We start from the raw sequence: 23,072 nt of genomic DNA, 5'->3' as shown, positions 1-23,072 counted from the left end.
ACTGGGTAGCTAAAAGTGACATAAAAATTGTATTTTAAAATGCCAGTATTTAAAATGCCAGGAATATCCTTTCATAACTATTTAAACTCAGAATGAAAACTTTTAGATGTTAACTTAAAAATGCATGAGAGGGTTCATAGTTTAAAAAATTATTTTGGAGGTATAAGGACAATAATTTTTGAAGACCATTATTTTAGGTCCTAAGACCAACTTGCAGCCAAGTGAAAAGGAGGTTTCTATGTGATTTGGCCTTTCAGGTAAGAAGGTGATGCCTTCTTCTTTCTCCTCCTCCTTCCTCTTTCTTCTGTTCTCTTCCCCCTCCCTTTCCTCTCTTCCTCCTCCTCCTCTTCCTCCTTCTTATCCTTCATCATCATAAAACGACTCTCACTTATTAAGGGCTTACTCTGTGCCAGGCACTGAACTAAGCAGTCTGTATACATTATTTATTTATTTTTAATCCTCACAGCACCCCATGAGGTAGAAATTACTATCCCCATTTTATAGTCAAGGTACTAAGACTCCAGGTAATAAATGATAAAGCCACTTTCGAGCAAAGGTTGGGCTGATTCCAGAGCCTATGCTCTTGACCACTTTTGTCTGCTTTGTTAAATAGTGGGGTTTGGGCAAAAGCCTCACGGTAATAAAGAGCATGCACTGGCTAGCCTTGTCTTCTACATGTGTATTTCCTCTGGGGATCTAGCTGAATGGACAGGATTCAAGTTAGAGATCCTGGGTTCTATTCATCTCTTACATCCTTTTCACTAAAGATATTACTAGCAATCTAAAGGGGAAAAAAATGAATTCCTAGTAGAAGGGGAGTATTTGAAGGTGCTCAAGTGTCCCCCTTCCCCTTCAAATTCTACCTTTCTTAGTTTTGTATGATTGTCCTCGATTAAAAACTAACCAACTCTATGGAGGACAGTAATTTGAGTCCTGGGTCTTAATTTGATTTTTTTGGATTCTTTTCAACTCCTGTTAACTTAAAGTAGGTTTTGATAGGAAACAGATTAGAGAGAACATTAGGTCACTGGACAGTGGTGGTAGGCCTGGGAGAAAGGAGAAGGATGCAGAAAGGGGAGATAAGAGAGCAAGAAAGTAAAATTTCTTACTTCACAATCTTAAAGAGGGGCAAGTCTACATTTACATTTATAGATATGAAGAAGTTTAGAAACAATATAAGAAATGGATATGTTGTTTTTGTTTGCCAATAGCCCCTCTAAGGCTCTCACCTCTTTCCAAGTCCATGGTTCTAGTAGGGCTGTCAGTCATGGTGCCTTGCCCTTCACCTCCCCACGCCCCCAGGGTCAGTATGTGACCAAGATGGGCCAAACTAAGTACAGTACTACGTCTTCATGGACAAAATGATTAATCCAGGGTAGGCATTAGAGTCAAGCAAGGATAATCAGAATCCTTCAATGAGATCTGATATATGGAAGCCATAGTCTTAAATAACTAGGCTTGAGATCTCCAGTGGCCATTTTCCTACTATGGAGAAAGCCCAACAAGGAATGATACCAATAATATCATTGGGAAATAAATGAAGAATGGGAAAGAGAACTCCTGAATCCAGCCATGCCTTGGTTAGCTGATTATCACTTGCAACAAAATAAACTAAATGACATATTTTCAGCATATTTTAAAATGTTTGATGATATAATATATTAACAGCTGGACTAAAGCAAGTTAAAATAAATAATGCCAAATATTTAAATTTATTTTCAGTTGGTTTAAAAATATAATGGACAACGTATATCAAGAGTTCAGATCCTCTGACTTAGTAATCATTCTTCTGGGAATATATTTCAAGTATAAGGGCTAAGCAAACCAAGATGTTTATAGAAGCATTATTTTTAAAAATGAAAAACTGTGAACTCACATATCTAAGACTTGAGAAATGGTTAAATAAAATTATGGCATGTTGATATAGTATTTCATTTTGAAACTTCAGCACTGATAAATACGACTATGTAGAAATAAAAAATAACCAAATAGAAATAAAAAGAATTTATAAAAACACTTTTACGTGAAGAAAGGAATTTCTAAAATTGTGTGTGCATACTATTACAATGTTATAAAACTATATACATATGAATTTCATTATAAATATGCATACAGATATAATGAAAATCAGAAGAAATAAAAAATGATAGTTGCTAACTTAGGATGGTTAGGCTATACAAATTAGACTAGAATTTCTTATGAAGTTAAAAAATGTTTTAAATAAAAGAAAATCATAGCTGATAAAAAAAAATCCTATGAAATAATAAGAAAAATGGTTTCTATTGACAATAAGTCAAAATGAGACCCCCTATCCAAAATGGAGGTTTCTAAATGAATTTTGAAAAAAAACCAAAAAAACAAAAAACCCCTGGAGAACCAATACATAAATGACGGGGAGCAAAGAAGACCGTCTCTCACGTGAATCTGAGAAAAAGTATTAATTTATGCTGAGCTTTCTTTTCCTTCTTTAAGCATATTTTCTTTCATAGGTTTCTTGGCATCCTCACAAACGCAGGTGGTTATAAGGAGAGTGCCTCAAATATTTCCCTTCCTGAAGAGTTACTCTATAAGCTGCAATTTGGGGTGAGAGTGAATAAGAGTGAATAAAAATGGTTGTGTTAAAAAAGAATAACTTTCATAGACACAAAATAAAAAGCTGCAAGTGTATAATAATTATAGGAGATTCTAGTCATATGTGCAATAAAATATAATAGATTAAAATACTGAGTTTGGCAGAGGAGTTAGCAGGAAAATGCCTCTGGTATAGCTAATCATTAAATGTCAGAGGAAAGTATATAAGAGATAATTAGGTACAATGCTGAAATTCCTGTGGTTTTTTTTCTCTGTTTTTCTGCATAGTTAACGAGCAAGTTTATAGTTAATCAGGGATGCTGCTTTTGGCTACCTGAGATTCCTAGCAGATGTCTGAAGAGTGATGTCCCCCCATCACTTCTGAACTTTGTCCCTGTGACGCTTTTGCTGACCTCATGGTACATCTCCTCAATTTGGCCCTGATTTCTGTCCTGTAGTTTTCCCATACACTCTACTGTCTGCTATTGCATACATGAATAAGGACATAGATGGTTACCCCAAATCCTACAGATACGGAAGTTAGAAGTGGTGTTAAACACAAACAAATAGGAAATGCCATAAAATTCAGAGGCTTTCGTATCAACATCTCTATCAATTATTAACTGAGTCACCTTGGGCAAATTACTTATCTCATTTACCTTCTCTGTAAATTGAGTATTATCATTTAGTCAATAATATTCATTGTTATTAAGAAAAAGGGATTGTGCTGGGCAATAGTGATAAAAAATTTGTTTAAGGTATAATATGTAGCCTCAGGGAGCTCACAGACTTATCAAGAGATAATTATCACATGGTAAATGAAATAGATTTCACATAGAAGCACAGACAAAACATCTAAGGATGGGGCAGGGAAGTTTGCAAGTGAGGGCTCAGGGTTTATCTTGAAGGGATTCAAAGAGATCACTACATAAACACACCTAGCACGCTCCACATTTGTAATAACCACTCTATTAATGTTAAATTGCTTTGTCTTCATTCTGGAATGATCTTAGTTACAAATTTTTGCAACAGAGCTGAGCATTTTGCACTGGGCAACATCAAAGTTGTGAAACATAAATTCCTTAAGGGAGATAAAATCCTGCATTCTTTAAGAATGAGTGTTAGAAAGACTATACTCAAGAAGCTGTCCTATTACTCTCTAAAGCCTGGAATTTAACAAATTTTCTTAGTCAAAGCTAGTTTGCTGTTTCAAAGACTCAGCCTAGTTTACAAACCCTAGGGAGTCATGACACAAAGAAAGAAACTAAGAAGACAAGATTTTTCTCAAGAACTTTGGCCTTTTCTATTGACCAGTTATGAAACTACTTAATTGCTATGCATGTTTTTGGCAGTATTTTTCGAGATAAGATAAAAAGTACAAAACCTTTGAAATGTGAAATACTTTGAATGAATGAAGTGGGTTTCTAGGGCACAGTATTTGAAGCACTTGACTTAGTTGTCATTCCCTTTCCTTACCCATGTCAGTTAAATCAATCAGTTATCCTGCTGATCCCAGATCTGGCCTCAGAATCTTAACACAGCTAATTAGGAAGCCACTACCAACATAAAGAAATTGCTGCAGTTACTGGAAGCGAAATGGGAGGGATGGTGGAGAGTGTAATGAAAAAGGATGAAGCTGTCCTTAAGAATGGCACAGTGAAAAATAGGCCTTAAGAAGGGGGAGGTAGACATGCATGCCTGGTAGTGTGAGGTCCATCTTATCTCCTGTGGCATAGCTAGACCTCTCTGAACTTACAGTGTCGGCTGGGCTTGTGGAAAGGCAGTGGATTGGTTTTAATGAGCATATAATCTGGGGGAAATGTGAGAAAAAGTTGGAAAAAGCTGAGGAAAGGAAGAGTCAAGTCAAATTACTGTTTGCCTTTTGCAAATTGCCCCCAGCCCACTTCAATACAGCAAATCGCTCACTTTCCTCTTCTGCTTTTGGCTGAGACATAAACTGGCTGGGTTGCAGGAGGGCCTGGGATACTGCCCTTACTCTATTTTGTCTTACAGTCGTTTGTGGGCTTGTCTTATTTTCTCCTAAGTTGTAAACCCCTCGAAGGCAAGTACATCTTACTGTTCTTTGTGTCCTCTATTATAGTGAGTAGCACAAATATTGTTATTGTAAATGGTGAACATTAAGTATTGTTGCAGTTGAGCTAAGAATTGACATTCCTCTGCATATAATGGTCTCTGATCCAAAGGATATACTGCGTCCTATGAAACAGATTCTCATCCTTTCAGGGTGCTGTCTTCCAAATGGCACTATAACTAGGGAGTTCATCTCAGTGGCAGCATCCCCTTCAGTCATGCCTGGTCTACAAATGAGAGCAACACAGAGCTTTACAAGGATGTGGGAGCTCCCCTCACTCATGTATTTCTCAATGCCTTAGTGAAGTGAGTGTCTTCTGGGCCTTCTCATGGAACGTTGAAGGGGACGGGTGGGTGTGCAGGTAACACGCAATACATTTAACATACCTATTTCCCTAGGCCCCTGGATTCCTTTATCTACATGATGTAGATAGCTCTGGTATCTCAGCTGTATTAAATGTAGGCCATGGTTGAGTCCAAGTTTCAGTCGACCAATCAATCAATTGTGAGAGCTACCTTCAGCTTCATGAACTAACACATCAAGCCTGGAATCTACTAAGTGCACTATATCCATCAATTTGGCTCAACCTAGTGTTGCATTTCACCCTCCGAGGTCTAACACTCTTAGAATATACTTCCTATTTCTGCTGATATAGATTAGTAAAGTCTTGCAATTATCTTGGTGTGTAAGCTATTTCTTCCTGGGTCACTGTGTGTACCTGTCATCATGGAGAATGCTGAGATTTAACCCTAGTTTTAGGTCTAGGGGCAATAGTGGGTGGTTATAGTGTGTCTTGTGGAGAATAAATATTCCGTTTTAAGGCATCTTCCCCGGTGAGGTTATCACAGAGTTTTTAAGCAAAGGAAGGCTAGTCTCCAGAGGGCAAACTTCTTTCTTTAATAGAGGTAGCTTAGAGTGACTTGTAGTTTCAAGATGATTAGCTTCATCTGTGTTCAAGCAGCTGTCCCCATTCCAATTTTCAGGATCCCATTCTTTCTCATTCAATGCTTTAACTTTTATGTAAAAAATGAAAAAAAATTTAGCCATTTTATTTTAGTAATAATGATGATGATGATGATGATGATAATGTTAAAAAATGCAGGCTGCATCCTACTTTGGGTTTCCCTTTTTCTTTCTTGGCACACTTTTTCTTTTTGCCTAGTACACTTTGTTTTTTTCTGTAACCCTGGTCTTTCTTCTCTGCCCATTCTTTTCTGTTTTTTCCTTTTAAAAATGTTTATACAATTTTTAAAGGTTACACTCCATTTACAGTTGTTACAAAATATTGGCTATATTCCCCATGTTGTATAATACATCCTTGTAGCCAGTCTTACACCCAATAGTTTGTACCTCTCACTCCCCCACCTGTATACCACCCGCCCCTGCCACTGTTAACCGCTAGTTTGTCGTGTGAAAAATTTGATGGAACTGTGAATACAACTATTGTTACAGTTCAGCAATCCATATAATAAAATTTTGTGCTTGATTTTTGACACTATCACCCCTATGTCTGAAAGAACTAAAAGATTCTTTTATAGTTATCATGGAAGCTTCCTGGTCTTAGACTGTGACTTGAGCTGAGAGTTGAAAGAAACGAGCTTGTGATTTTCTTTCTATAAGTGCTAAAGGACACTCAGAAGACTCTATGCCATACCATTGTCCTTAGAGACATCTTAACTGCCATAATGGTCAAGTGCAGCATCCAGCTGGGCAATCTCTTGCTTCAGTTGACATGTCATCACGATCAACCACAGATGACAGTTTGATTACTTTAATGCCCTCATCTCACTTCTCAGTGGAGAGGAACCCAGCCAAAGGGCATGACCAAGGCAATCCTCAAATTCTTTGTGTGTTTCTCTCCTGGGATCACTACTGATACCAATTCTGTATCAGTTAGGGTCCAATCAAGAGACAGAAATCAAACAATATTTTGAACATGGAAGGTTAAATATAAAGAATTACCATTTATAACAAGGAATTGGAGTGATAAGGAGATGGATAGTAAAGAACTAAGAAAATGCTAAAGAATATAGGAAAATCAGATATAGTGATCATCTACTGCCCTAAGGGCTGAGATAGACCCTCCTTGAAGAAGTCCAGTGACTGTGGCTCATTTGATGTCAGAGAAGTTTGCTGAGGGAGAAAAGCTGCCTAAGGGGTGTGAGGGGAAGCTATTCATGAACAGTGTTGTACTGGTGGTACTCCATGTGAAGCCACTTGATGGGGTTCCAGGGAAAGATGCTCATGGGTGTTGCCTGCAAAGTTGCCTGTTCATGGGAGGTGCTACACACTGCTGGCCACTGGGCACTGCTGGAACTGAGAGCTGCAGAAGCCACACGTGCTGTAAGAGCCTGCCTAAGGGAGCACACCACACTACACAGGTAGAGAACTCTATTCTTCCTCTAGTGTCCCTCCAGTGCTCTTTACTGACAAAGCTTAATATCATGAGAGCTGGAAAAGGCGAAGTATTGATATTTACAGGATTTATTTCTATTATCACAAAGCAGGCAATGAACAGTGTTTTGGGGCCCTTGAGGCAGTAACTTGGTAATTGGCTCAATAACCCATTTCCTTTAACTGGAAAAACCTTACAATGAGGACTAAATTTTGTTGCTGCTCTGAAAGGCATTACAAATGGCCCCTTCAAGAAGCTGATAAAGGGCTTCCCTGGTGGCGCAGTGGTTAAGAACCCGCCTGCCAATGCAGGGGACACGGGTTCGAGCCCTGGTCCGGAAAGATCCCACATGTTGTGGAGCAACTAAGCCCGTGCACCACAACTACTGAGCCTGCGCTCTAGAGCCCACGAGCCACAACTACTGAAGCCCGCATGCCTAGAGCCCGTGCTCTGCAACAAGAGAAGCCACCGCAATGAGAAGCCTGTGCACCGCAACAAAGGGTAGCCCCTGCTCGCCACAACTAGAGAAAGCCAGCGCACGGCAATGAAGACCCAACGCAGCCAAAAATAAATAAATAAATAAATAAACAAACAAACAAACAAACAAATAAAAGCTGATAAAAACCATGGACTCTCCCTCCAGATAAATGCACATGTGTACATATGTACACAGTCCTATAGATAATTCAGGGTATGTCTCTGGACCCAGATTGAGAACCCCTGAGTTAGGCCCATGACTACTCTCCATGTTCAATTTAGTGATTATTCTTACCTTTATTTGAATGTAGTGTAGCAAATTTAATATTCCCAAACTCAGCTAAACTATATTTACTTTTAGCAAAAAAGATAAACATTTATAAACATTTGAGAAATATAGCCAATAGAGTTAGATAGTTCTAATTTTGGGGGGAGGAAATTGGTGAAACATCTCTGGGAAGAGAGAGGCTAAATGCCAGAGGAAGGGTATGCAGTTGTGAACCAACTGCAAGGTTACTATTGGGATTTGGACTTGGATAGCTGCATACAGAAGGAGCAGGGTATCCATTATGACCTGCTATGCTTTGGTAAGGTACATTATGGTAACTGGCCTCCAATATGACAGGAGGTCCTTACCTCCTGGTATTCATGCTCATACTACTCTCCTCCTACAATGACTCAGGGCTGGCCTTTGTGACCAAATAGCGCACCATGTAGGTGACAATGTATGATTTCAGAAACTAAGTCATGAAAGGCATTGCTGCTTCAGCCTTGGTCTCTAGGATTCCCTCATTCTGGGGGAATCCAGCTGTCTGGTTGTAAGGACATTCAAAAGCAGTCCTGTGGAGGGACCCACATGGGGAAGAACAGAGACTTCACACCAACAACCAGCCCAACTTGCCAGCCTTAGGAGTAAGCCATCTTGGAAGTAGATCCTCCAGTTCCAATCAAGCCTTCCGATAACCAAATGCCAGCTGAAATCCTGACTGCAATTTCACGAGAGACTCAAAACCAGAACCAACAGCAAAGACACTCCCAAAATTCTGACCCCGTTTTAGGGGCAATTTGTTTTGCAGCAATAAATAACTAATACATACATTTAGGTCAAAATTCTTTAGAGGGTGAAAAATATAAGGGATTTCCCCTTCCCCCCTTCCTCTGGTCACCTAAAGGAGGTCAGTGAGATGCTATTTGCTACAGTTTTCTCCAAGTGTTATGATAAATAAGTCAGTGGATTAACTCATCAGAGAAATTAGACTTCTGTCTTACCCAAATGGTCGCTCTAAGAACTGACTAGACATATAGTTTCTGAAAAGCAGGAAATCCAACTGCTAAACTACCTTATGAAGATTTATATTAATACAGAAATAGAAATATAGATGTGTCCTTATGAAGACTATTCTAGGGAAATCATGTGTCGAAATGCTCATTATGGCCACCATAATTGAGGAGGGCCATGCAAACTAGTGTGTTCAAAGGTGAGTCAATGTTTTCAGTGATCTGGAAACTATTCTTAAGGATGGTTGAAGAATCTGGGGATGTTTAGTTTGGATAAGATGTAGACAGCATTTAACCATTTGAAGGGCAGACGTGGAATAAAAGTAAACATATTTTGAATTAATCAAGAGGAGAAAAGTGGCCTAATGACAAATTATAGCAATGCAGATTTTAATTCACTTATAATAACCATGGCTGTTTAACAATAGGTCATGCTGTAGTGAAAACTATGGTGCTCCCTTTCCCTGGAAGGGTTTAAGCCAAAGTTGGCTGACTGCCTTTCTGAGATGCAGTAAGAGTGATTCCGGCAGTACTTGGAAAGCTATCTAGATGACCTCTAAGATGTTGTTCCTGAAAGCCTTTTCCTCCTGAATGTGTCTTGTTATGCATGAATATCTTTAAGACAGTTCAGTGTAGTGGAAAGACTGTGTATTACAGAGGAATCAGAATTCTGTTTAGAAGTTACTAGCTGTGTGACTTGGGGCAAGACATTTAGCCTTTCTGAGCTTCACTGACCTCACTACCTCTCAGGGTTGTTCTGAAAATTCATTAAATGACACATCACTTAAATCATCCACTTGGCATTTAATGCATGTGTGGTTTTCTTCCTTCCATTTTCTACAATATGGTTTATAATCAAACATCTGGGACCAATTAAGATTTTGAAAGTGCAGTGTTGAAATGAGCTAATTTTCCTAGGCTTGAAGTGGAGGATTTCACTTGTTTTTAAACAATAAATTTGATTGAGATTTGATTAGATGCTTTGTGGCACAGCATCTTAAAAAAAAAAAAAAGACAAGTTTGGTGTAAACAGAAGTAGAAGGAATCAGAAGCCAGATGGCTATCATCATCTTTGAAATTTTCAACTGCAAGATCATCACTTGACTAAAGTCTTTCTTCCCAAGAGAGTTATCATAAAAACAAAAACAAAAAACCAAAACACTGAAAACTATATTATTCAACATCATAAAGTATTTTACCTTCCTGGAAGGTATTCCAAATTTTAGTAAGAAAAGCTCAGTAATAAGCACTCTATTTTCTTTAAAATTTTAAAAGAAACTGGAATCTCACAGAAGGAGTCGATATAAGCTTTTCTAGCTGTCCTCCTTCCCAATTAAAAGAATTAGAAGTAAATATCCCACAAATACTGGAAATCAGTTTTATTATTTACAAATAATTTTCTTTAAGTGTTTTACTTTGTCAACAAAGAAAGTTACTCCATGGGCAGAAATCACCCTGAATTACTGAACTAGCTACTAAAATTATGTGCATTGAATAGTTAATATTGTTAAAGTAGATTTGGCCTTAACAATCACAAATCCTTTATTATCTATTAGCATCCTATCCTTAAGCATTCTCATTAGAGGCTGTCTTTAAGTAGCAAATGGTAACTGAGATGTGTAGTTGTTCCCTTCTTATGTGCAACATGGACAAAGAACAAACAGCTCACAGCAGCCTCTAAGTAACTGCTATCTTGCATCCCCTCCATGCTGTTTTTCCTACTCCAAATTCCAAGTTAAACACTATCAATAGTCTAGGGACTACCCTTTCATACATTTTTCTATACACACATACACGTAATTTAACAAAAATGGGATCATATTTACATACTGTTTTTATTGTGGGCAAGTTCAACAGCATCAAAAGCATTTTTAGGTTGTTAATTCAGGTGGCTGTAAAGCAAAAAAAAAAAATCATTTCTGTCAGATACTCTATCATCTTTATACTCATATATTTCAAATTCTTGAATGTTCATTACATTTTAAAATGATTTTGTCCATGTTAGTGAACCTTTGATGAACTCTACTTTAAATAGTATCTATCACAGTGAAATGCATTCTCTCCATATTAATATTTATTAATATAATTCTCATTAATAACGTACATTTCAGAGTGCCAACCAAGGGGGATGACCACATTACTCTAAGGGGTTCCTGGAAGTGAGTCACAGGCATAAGTGACAGGAGCCGCTGGCTTGGGTGGTGGTGCTTGTGGCAGTTGCGGTTGGGGAGACTTCCTGCCTTAAACAGGAATTGGACATAAAAGAATTCTTAGAGCAGACAGCTTGGGACTTACATGGTGGCACACTTATGCCATAAAGGATTCAACCTCTTTCAATTGTTCTGTTCTGCCATCCTTGTAATATAGGCCTTTGTTCTCCTGTCTGTTGCTTCAGGACTGAGCTGTGGCTGCCCCACCGCCGGCATCACATTCCTTCAGGAAGAAAGACAGGTGTAGGGCAGGGATGAGCTCTGGTCTGCAGAACATGTTCATCTGGAAGCCCCAGTAGCAACTTCACCTTTCATCTTATGGACTACAGCTGTGTCGAATGGCTGCTGCTAGATGTAAGGGAGCTAGAAAAAGTACTTGTAGCTAGAATTAAGTTAAGGTTCTATTAAGATGACTAGATACTAGGTAGAAAAAGGGTCTGCTAAAGGAAATCCAAGTCATAGTAAACTGTTCTCATTCCATGACAAGAAATAAAGGAAACTTCACTCTTATTTTAGAGCATTGAGAGGGTAAGGCTAAGATATGGTAGGTGTCCTATCACAAAGAAAAGAGGTGAAGGAGGAGAGGGTGTAAGGGATCCTGGGGCCCTAGCTGTTGAAAGGAAGAATTTCCTCTTGGTCACTAACTTTCACTAACTCCTCTGCAGCTGAGAGAGGAAGAGACCAGGTCCCCAAAGTCCCCTATATTATCTGCTTGTATTCACCTGTAAGTGGAAGCCTGGACCTGTGCAAATGCACATCTCTTAACTTACTGCACTGACTCCTAAACCTGTGCAGAAAATGGAGAGTAAGTCGGCTTTGGGCAATAGCCTGAACCTTCGCGTTCCCACGTGTAAACCGTAAACCAGAAAAATAACACTGCCATCCGTCTTCATCTCCCACTGTGCTGAGCAGACAGTAGGTGCTCAGTGAACAAACACTTGCCAACTTTTGAGAAGACGGAGAGGAAATACATGGAAATTAATATTTAGTTGAGAGACTGATATACGCCAGAACTGTACCAGATGGCTTACCTACATAGCTCATTTAATCAACAGCACACAGTCAGGTAGCCATTACCGTCCCCATTTAGAGAAGTAAACTGAGGCTCAGGAAGGTTAGCCAGGGTCACACGGAAAGCAGAGGTAGACTTCAGGTTTAACTGAAAGCCTTCTCCTTATGCAATGTACCCACAGTCTCTCCTTCCCCAAAGCTCCAGGTACCGGGCTTTGCAGAGAGTCGACACAAGAAATTATGGGCAGAAGTCTGATTGAGCATCAGGGAGGACACTAACTTTTGCAGAGACAGCTCTAAGGATGAGGAACACTTCCCAAGTCTTCCGGGTGTGGTCAAAACAGAATGTGCTAACGCCAGCGAAGCTAGTGGAGGCCCGAGTTCCGCTGGGGAGGCAAGGCGGAGCGAATGACCTGGCAGGGCGGGCTCGACACGCCCGAGTGGCTTCGAGACGACACACAACTCGGCACGGGCCGCCCTGGGCCGCCCGGGGCGGTCGGCGACGGGACCTGGAGAGCAGCGCGCGTGGGCGAGTCGCCCCTGACGCACTTCCGCCCTGCGTTTTCCGGCTTAAAGGGGACCCGGACCTTATTCACAACAACAACAAAACAGGCGCACTCGCGGCCGGCGCCCCTATTCTAGTCCCCGCCCTCCTGCCACCTGTCGCCGCCTCGGCTGCGCCCGGCCTTGCGCCCCAGCTGCCCTGCCGGAGGCGTCAGGCGGAGAGCCCTTCGGCCAACTTCTCCCGCTGCCGCCGCGCCGCCTCGCGAGATCCAGGGCCGGACCGTGGGCGCCGCCGAGCAGTAGGAAGGGAGCGGCCGCCGCGGAGGACGCTCGGCCGGACTGTGCGATCGGTGGCCGTGCCCGGGGGCGGAGGGCGGCGGTGGCGGGCCCCGCAGCCATCTCTCAGGTAGCCCTGCCTGTCGCAGTTGGCCACCCTGAGCGGCCCGTCCCCTTCTCCAGCCCGCGTGGCGAGGCCGTCGCGTCGGGGCCTTGTTGCGTTTCAGCTTAGGGGTCGCGGCGGGGGCGGGGCGGTGGCTCGGGCTGTCGCGTCCTCACCCCTCCCTACCTTCTCACCGCTTTCTCTCTCCCCTTGGCCTCCCTCTGCAGACCGGAGCCCGGCGGAGCCCGAACCTGGCGGGGAAAACTGCACCCCCGGCCGGGCCCCCAGACCCCGCCGCCGCCGCCGCCCCTGTCCATCATCCTCGGTACCGGCAATGGCCTTTGTATCGCCCGATGCACTTGTGACTGACTTGAACAAGGAATATTAAGAACCCATTCGCTTCCGTCCCCATCCCAGCCGCGCCGGCAGTAACCACCTCGGCTCATTTGGGCTTAACTGCTGCTCCTCTTGACTCTGTTCGACCTTGGAGGCACCATGGACCAAAATGGGATGGAGATTCCTGTGACCCTCATCATTAAAGCACCGAATCAGAAATACAGTGACCAGACTATTAGCTGCTTCTTGAACTGGACCGTGGGGAAACTAAAAACGCATCTGTCTAACGTGTACCCTAGCAAACCAGTAAGTGTCTAAAAGCTGGGCGCAGCTGCTCTGGCCAGCAGATTTTCCTGTCATATACTCCCTTACTCCCTGCTTATCCCCACCCCTCTTGAGTCAAATAGGTCTCTTTTTGACTGCAAAGTATTTTGACCGCGAAGCATTTTGCGTTCCGAGGTTATGTGACTCTCTTGAGTGTCTGAACCATCATTAATATTTTCCTGATGAGGTCCAGTTAATTAGTAAGTGTAATTAGTAAGTGAAATATCAAAGCACATGAGAATTGGCAGGCATACAATAGGACCGTTTTCCTTGGACTCAAAGTCATCAACCTAAAATGGGAATGACAGGTGCATCCTTTAAAAAAAAAAGATAAGCACTGCAATCCATATTCAAGCTTTTATTGCTTATTAGACTAAAATTCCTTTTTACTTTCAACATCTGGCCCAGAAATTTGCTCATTGCTGAAGAGCGAATTTTGAAATAAGTATGTGACCCCTACGAAAGTTATACTTTACATACTAGTATGTTTCAAGAAGCAAAGAGTTATACGTTTTAGATTCACTTTCTACTCCCCCTCCCTCTCTCATTTTCCTCCTGTAGAGGACACAGAAATTTTCTTCATTTAGAAGAGAACAGTCCTTCCACACCCCCACCATTTGGTGCATCATTTTATTCCTTTCATATAGCCATTTGTAAATCAGTGCGGCAGTGTTTTTCATTCTGAATCACATCTGGATATTGCAAAGATAATAAATAAAATAGACAGTACGGCTCCATCTGTCCCCAAAGTTAGATTTGAAAGTTATCAACACAGTTGATAACTAAGTCTTGGAATAATTTAGAAAAGTATAATGTTGTGTAGTGTGTATGAAAGTTAGGCTTTCATGTTCTCCATTGTGTAAAAATTTCATTCCTGAATAAGTAGTTTTCAGTGATAACTAAACCTTTTTTTTTAATTAATGAAGAAGCTTGGATTTTTAGGGTGGGAAATATTTTTGGCATCTGGCAAATTTAAGCCAGCAGCAAGGATGTGTTGGAAGGCAACTGTGCTTTCTAGGTTTTACTTAACACTTGTTTTATGCAGATAAGTAAGGAAGGCACTTGATCTATATTAAGATGTTAATGAATTAGGACTGTTTCAGTGTTACAGTATTAAGTTTAGTTAGGCATTTAGGCTTCTAGAATAGCTATAGAAATAGGGTGGTTATTGCAAAAACAGGTGGTTTAGAAAAACAACTCTTAGTTGGCATTAGCTATGTTTGTCAGTACTTTTTGATTACAAATATTTTTAGTAGGAGAAATAAAAACCCTGAAGTATTTAAGTACTTGGAACAAAATAGTTGGAACTCTCATTTTTTCAAATCTTTTCTTGAAAGGTAAGATTTACACAGGGGTAACAATTTCTTTTTAAAAATTTCTGCTTTACAAAAGATTTCCTATTGCATATGACTTGTTTTACACATTTTTGAAGTAGAAGATAGCTTTTCAGGATAGGCAGAATTGAAAGCCATAGACTTCCATAGCACTGTTCATAACATAGCCATTCCTAAGTACATTATTGAGCATATATCTAAGTACTTAGTTATATGCTCAAGTGTATACTTATGTGAGGATCTTTTACATTATATGATTAAACCAAAAGGGACTTGGTTTGCACTGTGATAGAACAAGAGTTATCACTTTTCTGAAACTTTTTCTTTTTTAAAAAGTATCTAAGAGAGGAGTGTGAACCCTATTTGTCTTATCTGCTCCTGGGATAAGCCTGTTTTTGGCAGGAGTTCTGCCATCTTAGCACTTATCTCAGTGGAGTGCTGTCAGTGCCCATGTGGATCAGTCAGCTGCTGGAGGACATATCAGTTGCAAACTTCTCTACACCCCGCCCCCCTAAGCCGCTTGCTTCTAGTACACACTGGAGGCACTTTTGGAAGGTGTACCAAATAATATACAGCCTATTAATTACCTAACCTTGTGGCAAACCTTTTTTCCTCTTCCAGCAAGTTTTCTCGAAGTGAATTGTAATATCTGAAGTTTATTTCTAGGTTAATGAGGGTGAGGATGGTGTACATGTGTTTCTTTTCTTTTTTTTTATAAATTTTTTTTTTTTTTTTTAATTTTTGGCTGCATTGGGTCTTCGTTGCTGCGTGCGGGCTTTCTCTAGTTGCGGTGAGCAGGGGCTACTCTTTGTTGCGGTGCGCGGGCTTCTCATTGCGGTGCCTTCTCTTGTTGCGGAGCACTGGCTCTAGGCGCACAGGCTTCAGTAGTTGTGGCTCGCGGGCTCTAGAGTGCGGGCTCAGTAGTTGTGGCGCACGGGCTTAGTTGCTCCGCAGCACGTGGGATCTTCCCGGGCTAGGGATCAAACCCATGTCCCCTGCATTGGCAGGCGGGTTCTTAACCACTGCACCACCAGGGAAGCGCACATGTGTTTATTTTCATAGAACTTCACTGAAAACTTTGTAAGGTTATTGACACACTCACATTCTAACTTTTTTATCACTTAGAACTGATTTGAAGTATCACAGTTGTTTAACAGACCAACTGTTTACTGATACTCCAAAGCCATAGGTAGTCCTCAGCATAGGAATTGGAGTCCTTAAAGTTTACTTGTAAAGTTGTTATTTAGAACAGAGAAATTTAACAATATAAGCAATATTATATTGTTGATTTAATATAAAGGAAGCTTAGATTCTTATGACCACCCACAATGACTACTTAACATTGATTCTGTTTTTAAGGGTCTCAAGTGCTGTTTGGTGTTTAACAGATCATTTCTTATGCCTGATTCCTTGCGCATAAGAAAGGTGGAGGTGGGTGGACTTGGAAGCAGAGAAGGGTTTAGTGCCTGGTAGAAGCAAGTGTTCCCCAGTGTGAAGTAGAACAGTTCGTAGACACTGCTCTTATGGGATCTGATGGGTCAGGGGAGGTAGAGGGCCTTGGTCCCTGTGGACAGTGGCTTCTAGGAAAATAAATGAGAGCTGCTGGAGGGAGAAGAATGGAGATTTGAAGTTGTTCATTTAGGATCTCTACAAGGATAGGTCACATGCCTACATGCTGTTAGCGGAATTCTGGCTAAACTCTGCAACAGTGTGTAAAATCTTAAGATTTTAGCTTTATGGTCAGATATTCACTTCATTTAATCACAGATAATCTCCATTCGCATGGATATTTTAAATTCAACCTCCCCTCCCCTCAATAAACCCACAACAAATATACCCCTCCTTCCAAAGCACACTTTCTTGGGCTTCATTTATTTATTTAATTAGGAATTTATTGACCTGGCATTTGAAGGTCTATGTATATACTAAGCAAAAAGGTGGTAAGAGTCCTTTGCTCTTAAGAAGCTCAGGTCTAGTGGGGGATACAGACATATAAGTAAATAACTACGATATTATGTACTAGTGTTATATAAGAGGGATGTACTGAGTGCTGTAGGAGCACTGGAAGGGAATGGTCCACTCTGGAGTGAGGGTAAGGGAATGTGTAGCTGTTTTAAGAAAAGATTCACAGGGACATTTTTCTTAAAGAACTGATAAGTTTTAGTCAGATAAGATCGTAGTTTCTTTTTCTTTTTTTTAACTGTTCTTTCAGAGCTATTGTTGCACTGATGATTCTAAATGCTTTATATTATTATAGTACTTAGTAGTATAGTACTATGTTAAAGGATTATAGCTCCATAATGGGCTAAAAGGGGGAAGTGTTTTCTAGTTAGGAAGCAAGGCAATTGCCACATTTATACAGAAGTTTACAAAGTCATTACTAAAAACCTCAGGTGTGAAACTGAGCTGTGGTGGAGTTTTGTTTAACTTTGAATGGTATTGATAATTGGTTTGGTACTTGGTTTAAGAACTGGGGAGGGGCTTCCCTGGTGGCGCAGTGGTTGAGAATCTGCCTGCCAATGCAGGGGACACGGGTTCGAGCCCTGGTCTGGGAAGATCCCACATGCTGCGGAGCAACTGGGCCTGTGAGCCACAATTACTGAGCCTGCGCGTCTGGAGCCTGTGCTCCACAACAAGAGAGGCCGCGATAGTGAGAGGCCCGCGCACCGCGATGAAGAGTGGCCCCCGCTTGCCACAACTAGAGAAAGCCCTCGCACAGAAACGAAGACCCAACACAGCCATAAACAAAAAAACAAACAAACAAACAAAAAAAACTGGGGAGTGCACCAGTTCATGTTGATAGTGTATATAATTGTGAATCATATTCTAATATGACATTTGTCATCACTTCATGACTTTAGGTTTTCAGTTCCTAAAATTGGCCTGTAGTGTGAAATAATTATTCTGAAATTTAGGTAATTACTGCTAGTGGGTGAAGATAACCTATCAAGAGGGCCACTTTTACTTGAGTAGTTTCAGACTTTGATCTAGTTTAGACTTATTTACTAGGTATGTAAAAATCAAAATGGTTGAACTTAATGTTATCCAGTAGAATGGACTATCCTAGAGAAAACTTTAAAAATAAGATAAAATAAAAAATAAGATCCTCTAAATCCAGTTAGGCACCTTTTTCATTATCTTGTTTCTTACTATTTGTTCTTATACACAAACAATAACTACGATGGACCTGACTCACCCTGAATTCAATTTTGAAGGCAAACCTTTCTGGGGCTTGTATCCTTTTGCTTCCCATTTTTGTCTTGAGGTCAAAATGCCTGTTGAACATGTCCTTCAGTTCTGGATAGACCTCCTCTCTCTTGGCACCTTTTCAAGTTGTGCCTTTGCTCTGAGATTTGTTAGAATTAAAGAAATAGGAATAGAACCAGTTGCATAGATTCTATTCTGAGAATATAACATTCTGTAACCAAATTGCCTACAGTTCAGATGGAAGTCTTACTTTCATTGTCAGTGGAAGTAGCTTTTATAATATAATTTGAGGTTTATATCTGTCTTATTTTTGCAATTCTCTATTACCTTACTTAGGAAAGTCATTTTTTTTTTTTTAATTTACTTATTTTATTTATTTTTGGCTGCATTGGGTCTTCGTTGCTGCACACGGGCTTTCTCTAGTTGTGGCGAGCAGGGGCTACTCTTTGTTGCGGTGTATGGGCTTGTCATGGCAGTGGCTTCTCTTCTTGTGGAGCACGGGCTCTAGGTGTGTGGGCTTCAGTAGCTGTGGCACATGGGCTCAGTAGTTGTGGCTCACAGGCTCTAGAGCACAGGCTCAGTAGTTGTGGCTCGCGGGCTTAGTTGCTCCGCGGCATGTGGGATCTTCCCAGACCGGGGCTTAAACCCGTGTCCCCTGCATTGGCAGGCAGATTCTTAACCACTGCGCCACCAGGGAAGCCCAGGAAGGTCATTTTTTTAAAAATTGTAAAATATTGGCTATATTCCCTGTGTTGTACAATATACCCTTATAACTTATTTTATACCTAATAGTTTGTACCTCTTAATCTTCTACCTGTTTATTACCCCTCCCCCCTTCCCTCTCTTCACTAGTAACCACTAGTTTGTTTTCTATATCTGTGAGTCTGCTTCTGTTTTTGTTATTTGTTATTTTGTATTTGTTATATTCACTAGTTTGTTTTATTTTTTAGATTCCACATATAAGTGATATCATACAGTATTTATCTCTGTCTGACTTATTTCACTTAGCATAAGTAAGCAGGTCATTTTTAAAATTTGCTTGCTTAACCATCTCAGAACTGTTGATTTAAAGGGGCTATAATCCACACACACAAATCATTTTTGTTTTATAAGACTCTTGTCAAAGGTTGATGGAAAGTTAAAAGTTTTGAATGAGTGCTGACTGAAATTTGTTTTGTTTAACTCCTTGCCTTTTTCTAATGTCTTTTTTGGAAAATAACAGTACTGTGAAGGTAATGTTTTGTTTAATCATGCATCAGTGCTTTTAAAAATAGGATTTTTCTAGAACTTTAAGTTTCTCTCCTTTACATAATAATTTTTTTTTTGGCTGCGCTGCGCTGCTTGTGGGAACTTAGTTCCCCCACCAGGGATTCAACTCGGGTCCTCAACAGTGAGAGCATGGAGTCCTAACCACTGGACCACCAGGGAATTCCCACACATAAGGAATATTGACTTGATGGTCTTAAATGCTTTTTTTCAATGATTTTTAAAAATTTTTATTTATTTATTTTTGGCTGTGTTGGGTCTTTGTTGCTGCGCGCAGGCTTTCTCTAGTTGTGGCAAGCGGGGGCTACTCTTCATTGCGGCGCGTGGGCTTCTCATTGCAGTGGCTTCGCTTGTTGCGGAGCACGGACTCTAGGGCGCGCGGGCTTCAGTAGTTGTGGCTCGCGGGCTCTAGAGCGCAGGCTCAGTAGTTGTGGTGCACGGGCTTAGTTGCTTCACGACATGTGGGATCTTTCCGGACCAGGGCTCGAACCCGTGTTCCCTGCATTGGCAGGAGGATTCTCAACCACTGTGCCACCAGGGAAGCCCCTAAATCCTTTTATTTAACTGTCATATTTGGTGCTGTGATTTTAAACTGCCGTTTACTAAGAGGTTGCTATGTATACCAGGCATTCTGGTAAGCACTTTATATGTTTATCATACTTATCCTTCATAGACAGCTTACGCTGTGAGTTCTGTTATCAGCTCTGTTTTATAGATGAGGAAACTGAGGCTTGGTGATTTTTTTTTGCCCAAGGTCATAGAACTTTAAGTAGTAGAATCGGAATTTGTACCCAGGTTGGTCTGACTTGCAAGCCTCAGGTCTTAACCATATGGCGGTTATATATAATAAGATGAAGGAAAGGCATTTAGGGATTTGGCCAGCTCAGTTATATACTTGCAAATTAAAAGGAAGTAAGTGGACTGTAAAAAGGCGTGTGTGTTTAGATGGTTTGTCATCTAAAGGCTACAGATGAATGGGTAACACAGTCTTAATACCGTTCTAATGCATGTCAGCTTAGTGTATGGTTATTTTTGTTAATTTTGATAAATTATAGGGAAGGTATGGGAACATAATATCTTAAGACTTCCAAGTACATTGCTTTGCCCTATCTTTTCACATTCCCTGCTTGTTTGTATGAACCATAGCAGTCATGTATTTTGGCATCTCTGTTGTATGCATACCTGATTTGGCCTGTCAGTAGAAACAGCTAAGCAGGGAATGTCCCTTTGGAGTTCCAGAGGAAATTGTTGTGTAAGCTCTGTAAGCTGGTTTTGTTTACTGTTGTTGCAAGGGGATAAGAGGTAGAGGCAGTTTGGGTAAGCTCTGCTTCCATTTAGTGTTTCTGAATTTCCCGAGGCTTTAGATTGGGTGGATTTAGTGGGAATGGGAGGGAGATATGTTCAGTACAAATTCACTGGATTCATTTCCCACAGAAACAATATTTTGTGCACTGAGAACCAGCTCTTTAAAGCTGTTTGACACTTACGGCTGAACTGTATATAAGAACTGAAATGTTAATAATTACCACTTTCAAAGAAATTGGGCTGTAGTTCTTTGCACTAATATATAAGTTAACCGTTGCTTTTACTGAGCTATTTGATTATGTTGAAGTTGGGTATACTAAGGACATGATTTTTTTAAGCCATTCATAATTATGAAAGACCCATTTAGTCCTTCACATAAAAAATCTAATCTTTTGATACCAACTAGGTGACTTTCCAGAAATATAAAAGTGTTGTTCACCTTGTGAACTCATCTGTTAGACTCTTGTGAATATTTTAAGTGCATTAGGGATACATGGTATTTTATCTGTTTTTGCTATCTAGTTAAATAAACATTAAAAAGTCAGACACTTTAGATAAAATATATTTAAACCTTTTAGAAAGGAAACATCTTTCCCCAGTTTAGGATTTATTTTTGCATATTATACTAGCAGGTGAGCTTTCCTCACCTTGGTTTTTAGCAACCTCTGTTAAGTGGGTAGCAGAGTTTTTGGGCCAGCTGGTTAAGCAGCCGTATATTTGGAGTGGTATAGTTTTGTCTCTGGGCTACTCAGAGTGCCAACAGGATGTTTCCAACTTGGTAATTTAGCTGCCTCTACTCTACTGTATATCACCAGGCTTCGTCTAGGGTGGAGCAGGGGAGATGGTAAAGTACTGTACCTATTAAGATTTGCTGACTGTTAGATGTAGGATGTGAGCAACAGGAAGAATTGGTGGTGTTGTTAACAGAGGTAGTCAAGTATATTTATATGTTAATCTGTGTAGCCAGTATCTTAACAGAAGAAAATTTTCATTGACAATTTAATTAGTACTTCATTTTAGATTTTCCAATCCTGAGTCTTCTGAATTCTTATATTTAAAGGATACCATGTAACATTTTTTATTGAGAGAAAAATGAACTTTTATTGTGTTAAGCTACTGAGATCTTGAGGTTCGTTATAGCAGCTAGCATTACTTACCCTAATACAGAAGTGGATTTTTCATCAAGGTAAAAAATACTGTTAGTAGGTCTGGATAAATAAAATTGTGTCACTTTTACAAGTTAAACTGAATTTGAATTTAGATCTCAAAATCTGTTATTTTCCTAATACTGTAGATTATAATGCAAACCAATTGAAAATTCAGTTGATTATTGTGTGGTTTGTTATCATGTCTAACCACTGGTTTTCCAGATATTTAAATTAAATTCACTGATTTAAACTGAATTTTTTCACTAATTTTTTTAGTAGAAAAAATTTCAAATCTTCTTAATTTATGCACATGAAAACTTTTTCTCTGTTTTCACCCAAAGTAAAATTAAAGAATTCTTTTTCCTTTTACTTCTGATATCTGAAGGTGTTTGAATATTCAATTTAAAGCAACAATTTAAAAAATTAAGATATAATTCACATACTGTAAAGTTTGCCCTTTAATGTGTACAACTCAGTGGTTTTTAGTAGTTCACAAATTTGTACAGTCATCGCCACTGTCTAATTCCAGAACATTTTTATCACCCCATACTCATTAGCAGTCACTCCCCATTCTCTGTCCCCCAGTCCTTGGTAACCAGTAATCTACTTTTTGTCTATATGTATTCACCTATTCTGAAAATTTCACATAAATGTAACTGTAATATATATGGCCTTTTATGTCTGGCTTCTTTCACTTAGCATAATGTTTACAAGGTTCATTCATGTTATAACATGTATCAGTTCTTCATTACTTTTTATGGCCAAATAATATTCCATTATATGTAAATGTCACATTTTGTTTATCCATTCATCAAAGCATTTGAGTTGTTTCGACTTTTTGGCTATTATGAATAATGCTGCTGTGCACATTCCTTTACAGGTTTTTGTGTGGACGTGTTGTTTTCAGTTCTCTTTGGTATATACCTAGGAATGGAATTGGATGTATACTGAGTCATATGGTGGCTTTCTGAGGAACTGCCAAGCTTTTCCAGAGGCTGTTCCATTTTACATTCCCACCAGCAATGTATGAGGGTTCTACTTTCTTCATATCCTCATCCACACTTGTTTTTGCTTCATGTATTTTCGGGGAGTTCCATGTAATTTTGTTACATTCTGCTTTTTTGAAAATTGATGTTCCCTTGCTGTGAAAAGATATGTTTACTTTAAGTTGACTATTAATTTAGAGTAAAGTTAATACTAAGATACTAACACATGACTGCTCCTTCAATAGTATA

At 39.9% G+C, this 23,072-nt stretch overlaps 2 protein-coding genes and 1 long non-coding RNA gene across 3 annotated transcripts in view; 2 read left to right on the top strand and 1 right to left on the bottom strand.

Annotated features, from left to right (window-relative positions):
- Nucleotides 1–10,642: 10,642 nt before the first annotated feature.
- LOC137768072 (uncharacterized) lies at nt 10,643–12,159 on the bottom strand. The gene is made up of 3 exons (XR_011074703.1): nt 12,055–12,159; nt 11,109–11,246; nt 10,643–10,705 (listed from the first exon to the last, which is right to left on the bottom strand). It is a non-coding gene; the product is annotated as an uncharacterized lncRNA (long non-coding RNA).
- A 177-nt stretch (nt 12,160–12,336) lies between these two features.
- LOC137768319 (uncharacterized) lies at nt 12,337–13,286 on the top strand. The gene is made up of 2 exons (XM_068549812.1): nt 12,337–12,944; nt 13,145–13,286. Exons 1-2 carry the CDS (start codon nt 12,337–12,339, stop codon nt 13,284–13,286), a joined length of 750 nt encoding a protein of 249 aa, XP_068405913.1.
- A 69-nt stretch (nt 13,287–13,355) lies between these two features.
- The window catches only part of HERPUD2 (HERPUD family member 2), a 47,845-nt gene continuing 38,128 nt past the window's right edge, over nt 13,356–23,072 (top strand). Inside the window, exon 1 of the mRNA XM_068549296.1 lies at nt 13,356–13,559. Coding sequence (XP_068405397.1) covers nt 13,413–13,559 — 147 coding nt within the window. The 5' untranslated portion in view covers nt 13,356–13,412. The remainder of the gene's footprint in view (nt 13,560–23,072) is intronic.

The sequence above is a fragment of the Eschrichtius robustus genome, chromosome 8 (genome assembly GCF_028021215.1).
Source record: "Eschrichtius robustus isolate mEscRob2 chromosome 8, mEscRob2.pri, whole genome shotgun sequence".
NCBI lineage: Eukaryota > Metazoa > Chordata > Mammalia > Artiodactyla > Eschrichtiidae > Eschrichtius > Eschrichtius robustus.
The sequence above is the reverse complement of the archived record's forward strand: the minus strand, read 5'-3'. Positions and strand labels throughout refer to the sequence as shown.

Coding starts and splice junctions, on each gene's coding strand:
- LOC137768319 (XM_068549812.1), top strand. CDS start 12,337: ATGAGGAACACTTCCCAAGTCTTCCGGGTGTGGTCAAAACAGAATGTG. Junction 12,945..13,144: donor GCCCCGCAGCCATCTCTCAG/GTAGCCCTGCCT, acceptor CTCCCTCTGCAG/ACCGGAGCCCGGCGGAGCCC.